Source organism: Zingiber officinale, chromosome 9B (genome assembly GCF_018446385.1).
Source record: "Zingiber officinale cultivar Zhangliang chromosome 9B, Zo_v1.1, whole genome shotgun sequence".
In the NCBI taxonomy this organism is placed as follows: domain Eukaryota; kingdom Viridiplantae; phylum Streptophyta; class Magnoliopsida; order Zingiberales; family Zingiberaceae; genus Zingiber; species Zingiber officinale.
Genome location: NC_056003.1, coordinates 100115119 through 100125981, shown reverse-complemented (window position 1 = coordinate 100125981; position 10863 = coordinate 100115119). Strand labels below are relative to the sequence as shown.

The window sequence follows — 10863 nt, the reverse complement described above, 5'->3', positions numbered from 1 at the left end:
GACAACTGACGACCTCGTAATTCTTGTGTATTGTCGGTACCATTTCTTTATTCAGCACTTGCAATCCTTGATTGTAAAAGTTTTTCGAACTGATAGTGATTGTCCACCGAAAGCGATATTCGATCACGGGCCTTGGAGTAGGAGTCGCCCTAGGCTCCGAACCAAGTAAACCCTTGGTGTCTCTCTGTGTTTGTGCTTATTCTGGTTATCATTTCCGCTGCTTTAACTTGAACATTTTCTGATTCCGAAACGAGTGAAAGCCACGAGCGCTATTCACCCTCCCCCCACCCCTCTAGCGCTTTCGATCCAACAAATCATGCCCCAGAACCTATATTCCACAATCTAAATTGAGAGATGCCGACTTTTGAAATCTTCACAACTTTGAGATAATTTGACAGACACATTAAAAGATTTAGATTTGTTATAATTATAATTTGCTAATACTATCAAAGGGTTATTAGCATTCTCCTCGTTCACCATGTGAATATCTTCAAATTTTAGACATTGTAAGGTGATCAACGAATTTTAACCATCGTCGAATTTTAGTTAAAACTCACTGATAACTTTAAGCACTTTAAAGACGATCCAAATCAAGTTTATTGTACTTATTATATCATCCAAAGTATAATTATGGCCTCACATGAGGATTTTATAACATAGATAGAGAGCTATAGTTTTTTAAAATTGGCGCATCTTTAAAATGTTACTCACGATGGTGGCGCATCTTTAAAATGTTGTTTAAAATTGGCGCATCTTTAAAATGTTTCTCACGAGCTCATTAGAAAGTTTGACATACAATGGATAAAAAATTTAATTAGCAATTGACTCATGAATTATGACAGTTGATTGTTAATAAAGGAGAGGCATTATAGAAAACAACTATCTTGAAAGTTAAATACACATTATTTTGGACAGTTCAGTAAACTGTCAATAAACAACGTGAGGTCATATCAAGATCCATTTACGAGAACAACAATTAGTCGCTATAGTCCACTACAAATATAAATTGATAGTCTGAATTTAGTTACTATTTTTATTAATTATTTGTTTGATAATTGTGTTGAAAACTATAAGTAATGTGAGTCGTTCAATAATGTATGGTTCGACAAAAAAATCTCCACTTTCAACGTACTTTTATTAGCTACCATGCTTGTATAAATAAGATGAAGCAAAACTTTTTCTACATCCATTCATCATCCTTCAATCTTTAGCTGCCATCCTCTTGGTGGTAGCATTTTTGGATGGATCAATATTGATTTCTCATTTAACTAGTTACTAATTTCATTTATTTTTCTCTTTTTTTTTCTTCGTCTACTACCTTATTAATTATTTGTACCTAAATATTGAATCATGACTCCATTTAGATCCCTCCCTATGTTTATTATAATAAAAAGATTGATAATCATGATTCTCCTCTTTTATCACCAAAATTCACAAGCGGTCATGCATGAAAGAGAAATGATGGAGACGGAACAATTGCAACAAAATGTCGAACAATTCAAGGGTCAAGCACGGCTCCCAAAATTCGCGATCCCTCATAACTATAATCTATCTATCAATGTTGACTTATCCAACTTTACTTTCTTGGGTGTGATAGAGATCACGATAGATATTGTCTCCCCCACGAAATACCTTGTACTTAATGTTGTTGACCTTGTAGTTGAGCAAAGCTCTATTTGGTTCAGTGGTGATCTTTTTGGAGGTAGCGGAGAGGTAAGGAAACATATATAGTGTTTCATGCTTAATTCAAAGTATCTTCCTTTACAATTTTATTAAATTGCAATGGACATATATGATAGGAGCTAAAGCATCCCTCGAATATTGTCGAGGTCAAAGATGACGAGATCCTAATTCTAGGGTTCGATGGCATTCTTCCAATTGGGAAAGGCATTCTAAGCATTAAATATAGTGGTATCATAAATGATGAATCAAGGGGGTTTTATAGAAGGTACAACATTCTATTATTTCAATTTAGGAAATTAATTTTATTTCATTATTATATTACATGAAGCAAAGCAATTGTTTTATGTATTCTGTAGCACCTATGAGCAATATGGAGAAACACAAATTATGGCTTTGACCCAATTCGAGCCAACATATGCTAGACGTTGTTTTCCATGTTGGGATGAACCAGCATTCAAGGTCCTTCTTAACCTAAATTATTAGTTTTCATACTATTATTTTTATTATTTGTTAAATTATTTAGTAATCTTTAAAAATTATGTTTGATAAATTATTCAATTCATGTGTTGGTGGAACCTCTATGAATAATGTATAGATTACTAAAGTTAAGAGTCATTAAAAAAATACCCATGAAATAGTAGCCTAAATGAGGCAAATATAAAATGGCGACATTAACAAGTTGCTACAATTAAGAAGAAATGCCTAATGACCGTAAATCCCAAAACAAAAAGACCAAAATAAACAAATTAAAGGAGAACACTTTGTTCTCACTTCTATGTAATTATGTATAGAATTTAATATAATTTATTTTTTATTAAATAATGAAACTAACTAGATTTACAACTTGTGCATCCAAAGTTTCATTCTTCACTACCTTTTTTTTTTAACAACTTCTCCTTCTAGAGTTTCATTCTTCACTAATTAGAAAAAAAATTACTCTAAAAGAAATGACTCAATATTAGATATTAGATTTATTTATAACTCTAAATTTAGTGAATAACAAAAAAATAATCTTAGCTATTGTTGATTTACCACACTATCAAAAAATTTATCTATGCATTTGTGGTAGCAAATTTCATTTTTCTCTCATGAATTATTTTCATATAATGCAGCATAATATTCTATAAAATTTCATTTTTTTTTATTTTTCAAGTAGCCCACTTCCCTTTTATCTTGTTTTTGGGCTCAAGCCATAAACTATTGAGTCAACTTGAGGTGCGCAACTTTATGTAACAATATCTTATAAGATGTTGATGGAATTTTTAAGAAACATACAATATACAATATAGTCTAGCTATGATTTTTTTTTTTTTTTTTTTTGGATTGAAAGCTTCTAAGAACTTTTCTAGATATATGACTTATATTAATTGTTTTCTTTAAACTAAATATAGGCTACATTCACAATAAAGTTGGAAGTTCCATCCAAGTTGGTTGCACTATCAAACATGCCTGTGATAAGTGAAAATGATAATGGTATTGTCAAGACAGTTTATTTTCAAGAGTCTCCAATTATGTCCACCTACTTGGTTGCTTTTGTTGTCGGTTCATTGGACTACATAGAGACATATTCATCTGATGGTATATAATTTTTCTTATCCTTTTCAATTCTTTTATAATATTTTTTCTTCTACTTTGACAATTATGTGCCTTGTTACTTATTTAGGACTAAAAATCCGTGTTTATACACGGATTGGTAAAAGCAATCAGGGAAAATTTGCTTTAGATCTTACTACGAAGACATTGGATTTTTTGAAAGGGTATAATACTTACCACTTGATTTTTATCACATAATTGCCTTCTAGATTCTTCAAATTAAAATACAAACTATTGAAGAGCTATATTTCATGTTTTAATTGCTAACTATTTTTTAGAATTGTTTCATTCAATCATAATGTTAGATTTTGTTTAGAATCTCTATAGATTCCTCTCTTAGGTCTTTAGATTGAATTATTTTATTAAGACTCAAAGTTTTTAAAAATGACAAAGAGCTATTTTTTTCTCTTAATATCTAGATATTTCTCTATTCCTTATGGCCTTCCCAAGTTGGATTTGGTGGCTGTTCCTAACTTTCAAGAGCAAGGGATGGAGAACTATGGATTGCTAATATTCAGTGAGGACTATTTATTCTACGATGAATTGAGCTCATCTGTCAAAGTTAAACAACAGGTTATCAATCTAGCTATAATGTTCTTATGCTATATTTAGAATTTTTATATATGCTTATTTCATGCCCAAAGGTAATCCAACTAGAAAGATTTCTTTTGTCAAATTTTAATTATAATTGTCTAATAGGTTTCATTGTGTGTTCTTTTAGCAAACAAATTTAACTAATATTTTATTTACCTTATATGGATTTTTTTTAAAAAAAATCTAAGACAATAAATTTCTTTTAGGTGGCGGAAATAGTAGCACATGAGTTAGCCCATCAATGGTTTGGGAATCGGGTGACAATGGAATGGTGGACAGATCTATGGCTAAATGAAGGGTTTGCCGATTGGGTACTCTTCATCATTCCTCAATATTTGATGTGCATTTTACATTATTTACTTAAAATATAAAATTGATGAATCTTCGTTATCTCATCTTAAAATAGATGAGTTATTTAGTAATAGATGATGTGTTTCCTGAATGGGAAAAGTGGAGTCAACTTCTTGACGATACTACTGCAACTCTAGAATTAGATGCATTATCTGATTCTCATCCTATTGAGGTATAATTCTCTTTATTTATTTTTCTTCGCAAATTATCATTATCTTTTAGCACTTATCAAATAACATCTTTCCAATATTAATGTGCATTCACAATGTTCTTAGGAATTATTTATAGTTTCTAATTCAATATTATGATAACTAAATCATTTGGTGGACACTTGGCTTTATTGGATGCATATCTATTAAAATATTGGATTATAGTGATAAACATAAGAACCAAGATGAGTTTATAGATTTATCATGTTAGTTTTAATTACTACCAAATAGTATTTAAAATCTTGTCACAATGGGAAGACGTAATAAAGTTTAAAAATATTTGGAAGTATACCATTTAGAAACACAATTTATAATTTATTTTTTTTGTATTTATTCATCTTCATAGATTCTTTTGTCATGAAAAAGCCCCAACAATTAATAGGAAAGTGTATCCTCTAGTAAAACTCAAATTCACCTAGTAAAAGTGATAAATGTATGCACCCTTAGCTTAATTGTTTTCAATTTGTATCATGCAAGGTTCTTTTCTAAAGGAGTTAATTGTGTTGAAAATATATATTAATATTCTTCTCTTTTTTCAATATTGTATATGACGGTTTATGTTTCACTTCATTGTTCAGGTACTGAATATCACATCTGGCATTGAAGCATTGGAAATGTTTGATTCAATAACCTACCAGAAGGGAGCCTTGGTTATTCGAATGCTTCAAAGTTACATTGGAGATGAATCTCTTCAGGTTAGAATTGCATATAATATTTACAATGCTAGCTCTATATTTAGTTATCATTTGATTATGACTTCTTTAAGTTGGTCTTCTACTAACTTTCTAAAATTTGTATCTAACATGATATAGGCATGGATTGGTTGCTTTTGTTTTAAGATATCACACCTCTTTGATACTTAATTTCTAATAACCAATTCCTACGACCTAAAGACCTAGCTTCTATGATATTGCTGTCTTAATTGAAGATCGTACAAAAAAATAATGAAGGTTTCTTAATTTCCAAACTAAACTAAAAAGATATGAAGAATTTACATTGCTTAGTTATTAATTAACTCATTTTGTTATGGCACAATATAATTTCATTTGGTTAAGAAATAAATTCTAATTTATTTCGGATTTTCTTTTTCATCTAGCTTCTTTTCTATTGCAAGAATTTCCAAGTGGTAAAGTATTTAAATATACCTAATCTATTTTTTAATACCATTTTCAGAAATCACTAGCTGCATATATTAAAAGATATTCATACCTCAATGCAAAAACTGAAGACCTTTGGAATGTTATTCAAGAGGAAATTAATGAACCTATTGGCGATATGATGTCTACTTGGACAAAGCAAGAAGGATATCCTGTCATAAATGTGATGCTTACAGGAAATGTCTTAGAAATTAATCAGGTTTGTTTTCTTCTAGCCTCATTTATATTGTGATGTATTTTTTTTTTTAAAATTTGATAATTTAGTAATGATTTCATATAAAATTTGTCATCAATGTGCAAGCTAATTATAAAGTCCTTGTGCTAATTTAGTTGTAAGTACTATAAGAGTTAATGAGCTTTACTTGAGATTCATGATTCAAAAGTAATGGATTCTGTCTATGATTTATACTTCAATAATGATGTATATGTAACAAGAATAACAACTAGATTTAAAGGAGTATGTAGTATCAAGATAATAAATGAAGAATCTAGTGTTAAGTATGGTGATTTTTTTATTCTTTGCCATAATTTCATATTTGTAGAAGATTAAAAGTTTTGCATGTTAATTTTATAACTCTTTTCTACATATAGCAACATGTTCTAGTTAATTTATTTGTTATTTTTTGTTTATAAATTTTGTGTTGTATCTTAACTAAAGTTTCATCGTACCATATTTTATAGCTAAGCTAAGAATTATACATGACTTATTTATTTTGAGTATGATAATTATTTCTATAGTTTAGAGTATTTTGAATTAAAGTGTTGACTTGGATGATAACCCCCAACTTCAGTACTACTATATTAAACCTTGTATTTGTTTAGTTAATTGATTATCTATCTCTTTTGCCTTGTAGTTAGTCAAAGTCAATTTCTTGATAATAGAATGTTATGTATTACATTGGACTAATAATGACTAGATGCATTAGCTTTAAATTAAATATGAAGTATTTGAGTATATATGGAATTTGTTTGAATTTCAGTTAAAATTTAACCCTTAAATTTATAAGTATATTTACTTTGATTCTTAGTATGAAATTTAAAAGTTACACACAATATGTATTTTTTTAATTGCAGTCTCGATTTTTACTGGATGGATCTTTCGATGACAGTCAATGGATAATTCCTATTACATTATCCTATGGTTCATATGACACCACTAAAACTTTTTTATTAAACTCAAAGTCTGCAAAGTTGAATTTGATTGATCAAGACAACCAAGGGAATTCTCAAAATGCTTGGATCAAATTGAATATCAAGCAAGGAGGATTGTACAAAGTGCATTATGATAATGAACTTGTAACCAGGCTAAGAAATGCAATAGAGGCGAATCAATTAAACCAAATGGATAGATATGGTACGTTAGTAGCACCATTATGAGCTTTTATAATATCCTTGATGTCTAAAGGGCTATACTTATCTCTAATGTAGGAGTTTTGGAGGATTATTTTTTGTTTTGCAAAGCTAGTAGGGAAACATTATCATCTTTCTTGTTATTATTAAATGCTTATCGAGAAGAGGCTAATCAACTCATTCTAAACCATATTATCACAGTAAGTTCATTTCCCAACTCTTTTATATTACATTTATATTATCTTGGTCATGATCCTCTTCCATTGCTTTGACAGATTGGTCTAACTATCGTAGACTTAATAGCTGATGCTAAACCTGAACTTTCAAATGATGTTAAATTACTCTTTATTAATCTTCTCCAATCGCATGCAGAGTAAGTCCATCGAATTTAAAATTATGTTCTTTTATAGCTTTTCCTTTCTTTTTAGTGGCATACGTATTTTAAATTATTTTATATTTACATAATTTAGTTATTTATCAATAAAGTACATTATGAAACAATAAGAGATGATACAAAAAAAAGGTGACATCAACTATATTTATTAATTGGTAATAGATATTGATTTTAATATTTCTGAATTCTCTTTGCTTTTAGTTTTTGAAATTTAGACAATAAATAGTTTCATCTACATATTTTTGTTAAGACTAATATGATGCGCATAGTTTGGCTTTTAATTTTTTAAATTATTAAAATTGATATGCAAACTACTTTTTTATTGGATATTAAATTCTTAATTTTGTTACTCATGAGTACTATTATAAGAAATTGTGATTTGCTACTGCCTTCATCTAATATGGTTATGGATCAAATTTAAGTGTGGGTTTATTTTTTATGGCTTCGATACCACTACAGTTGAAGTTGTTTAAGTTTGATTTGTCATATACTCTTTGTCACAATTCCATTTTTATTTATTTTTTAAAATCAACTGATTTTGAGATGCAAATTTCAAGCATAGGATAATATAGAACTATGATGGACTTATTTTATGTGGTTAAGAAATGCTATATTTACAAAGATTTTTTTTTTTAAAAAAACAATTGAATTTCTTTCTCGTATATATTATTAATTTCTCTTTCTTAACTAACCATGTTCAACTTCTCAGCAAGTTGGGTTGGGATGCTAGAAAAAATGAAAGTCAATCGGATACCCTTTTAAGAAAGCAAATACAAAATACCTTTGTACTTCTTGGACATGAGAAAACTATAAATTATGCAATTGAGCATCTACAACCTTTCACGAGTAATACAAGTACAATTGCACTATCCCCAGATATTAAAAAGGTAAATTAAGATATTTTTAGCATTAGTCATTACATCCCTTTTTCTATTCATTCATTTTGAATGAATTTGTATAGGTTGTATATCTTTCTATAATGCAAACGGTCACCACCACCAATAGATCGGGTTATGAATTTCTCTTAAAGCTCTATAGAGAAGCAGATGATGCTAGTGAAAAAACACTCATTTTATGTATGTGAACTATCTAACTTTATCATACTCTAATTAGTTACCCCATAATTGTAACTAATAAGCTTTTGATTGGTCTTTAGCATGTTTTACAAGATGTCTGGATCCAAATATACTCCTTGAATCGCTTAACTTTTTATTATCGTCTGAGGTAACTTCTTTCATTATTACTGTTCCTTTTATGTTGTTCTTCCTCATGCTTAAACTTACTATTTTCAAATTTACTTTCAAGGTTCAACCTCTAGATGCATTAAAAAGTGGCTTGTATAACGTTAAGCAAGCAGGTAGGGATATTGCATGGAGATGGTTAAAGGTATGTTTTAAAGAAACCAAAATAGCCATTGTAGTTTTGCTTGAAATTATTTTTATGTTCAATGTCTACATATTATCTAGTTTAATTTATTTTAGTTATATGATTCATATAAAATACATATAGTACAAATCAAAAGGATCATTTAAAAATTTCTTAAAGTTTTATCTTTTGTGCACACTATTATTTCATTCTTTATAATGACTATTATTTAAATTATAGAGATTGACATTTATTTTATACTTGGAATAATTTAGTTTTATTGATATAGAATCTTCAATAGTCATTTTATAAACTATAAGCACTTTTTTAAAAAAATTCAACTTCATTTTTAGCACTATTAATATTTGAATTTTAATGCAATTAACTTATTCTAATTTATTATTTTTGATTAATAAGATAAAAATTGAACGTTATTAAAATAACATATGTTGATGCCTTATCACATATCATAATTTCCAAAAATCTCCTTAAAAAATGTTGTATGAAATTCTATTAAATCTATTGATACTTTGCCTACAACAGTAGGTTATGAGCTAAAATATAAAATTGACACAAAAGTGATATATCTAGATATAAGAATATTGCAAATTATAATTTTAAAATATGTTATCATTTTATAAAGATTTTTTAAATATTTTTATGTAATACCAAAAGCAAAATTTGTGATATGTTTAACTAAATTTATGACCTTGTACATATCAACATTAAGTAAGCATAGTAAACATTGTCAATAGAATTAAATAATTTACAAGTATTTAATAACAAATAATTACTTTTAAAAATTGTTATTTTAGTATTGTAGGTTTCATTCTCAATTAGCAAATATAATATCTTCATAAATTATTGGAGCTCATATAATTTTCATTTTCATAATGTTTTTATTTCTTTATGAAATAACTGATCACTATATTACTCGACTAAGCTATAGTTACTAATTATCTTTTTACAGGAAAATTGGGATGATAAAATACAAAAGAAATGGTCAGAAGTGTTCTTACCTTATGTGGTCTCATATATTGTGAAATTGGTTTGTGACCTAATCGTTTATTTTTTTTTTATTTAAAATGATATTGTGTATCATTTTGCTAATATTGTTTTTTATTATTTTACTTTTAGTTTGGGACGAGTGAGAAAGAAACAGAAATATTAGACTTTTTTGCTAGCAGAAGCAATCCTTCAATTTCTAAAGCCTTGCGGCAAAGTTTTAACGAAGTCATGATAAAAGAAAGATGGGCTCAAAGTGTGAAAAATGATTCTACACTTGGCGACACATTGAAGGCTATAGTGGGGAAGGGATTTTAGCATGATCAACTATTGTATTTCATATAAGGATTTCCAATTCATCTCTAATGTATTCTTTGAAAAAGAAAGTTTACTATATATATATAAAGATGCTATATTGTTTGGGTTCAATATGGGAATCAACATGTTGTTGCAAAAGAAATGATAATTTTTTCATATAATATCATCAAAATTTACTAGTACATAAAAGTTGTTTAATTAATATATATTTAATAATGTAAAAATCTCTAACAATAAATATAAAATAATCAAAACATTTTAACCACCATCAATGATTCTTTATACACATCATATTTTATGAAAACCTAAGAGCATAATTCCATTTAAACTAATTATAAAATTCTTATTTAATAACACTGATTTTATGCTAAAACTATTATTTTTTATTTTTTTTATAATTATTTTAATAAAAAATCGTTCTCAAAGATGACAATTAGTGAGTGATCCTGTTCGGAATTTGAGCCAGACTGATCGTTAGGTGAGGTGGATGGAATGTTGACCGAATTACGACGTCTCGGAGGAGGAGGGGGGGGGGGTATGCTGAGATGACTTCTATTTTGACCAACTCGTTAGAAGTCCTCTGGTCAACACTACCTATAGCCAGCGACCTGGTTGCCCCGGTGTCTGGTACTCCGATACTCGAGGCATATCCAACAAATATATAAGTAACAAGCTAAGACATAAAATAATAAAGTGCGTATAGGATAAGAATGGAGAACGTACCTTGGTCCAGGGGGGCACTCTCGAATGGATCAGTGAACTGGTCGGGATGCTGCTCGAGTTGGCGTGATCCGTCCTGGTAGATGGTTCTAAGCCGGAGGAAGAGCTGGATTTGATGGTACAT

The 10863-nt window shown here is 28.8% G+C and overlaps 1 protein-coding gene across 1 annotated transcript; it reads left to right on the top strand.

Annotated features, from left to right (window-relative positions):
- The first annotated feature begins 1443 nt into the window (after window positions 1-1443).
- On the top strand, window positions 1444-7314 carry LOC122023225 (aminopeptidase M1-B-like). The gene is made up of 13 exons (XM_042581300.1): window positions 1444-1713; window positions 1800-1948; window positions 2040-2142; window positions 3075-3261; window positions 3347-3440; window positions 3696-3849; window positions 4077-4181; window positions 4277-4393; window positions 5009-5125; window positions 5604-5786; window positions 6662-6941; window positions 7016-7137; window positions 7213-7314. The coding sequence occupies exons 1-13, from the start codon at window positions 1444-1446 to the stop codon at window positions 7312-7314; spliced, it is 1983 nt and encodes a 660-aa protein (XP_042437234.1).
- The last annotated feature ends 3549 nt before the right edge of the window (window positions 7315-10863 follow it).

Bases quoted from the DNA above. Each gene is read 5' to 3' on its own strand.
- LOC122023225 (XM_042581300.1), top strand. From the start codon at position 1,444: ATGCATGAAAGAGAAATGATGGAGACGGAACAATTGCAACAAAATGTC. The intron at 1,949-2,039 runs GTACAACATTCT...TGTATTCTGTAG, and splicing joins TCAAGGGGGTTTTATAGAAG to CACCTATGAGCAATATGGAG. The intron at 3,441-3,695 runs GTATAATACTTA...CTTAATATCTAG, and splicing joins ACATTGGATTTTTTGAAAGG to ATATTTCTCTATTCCTTATG.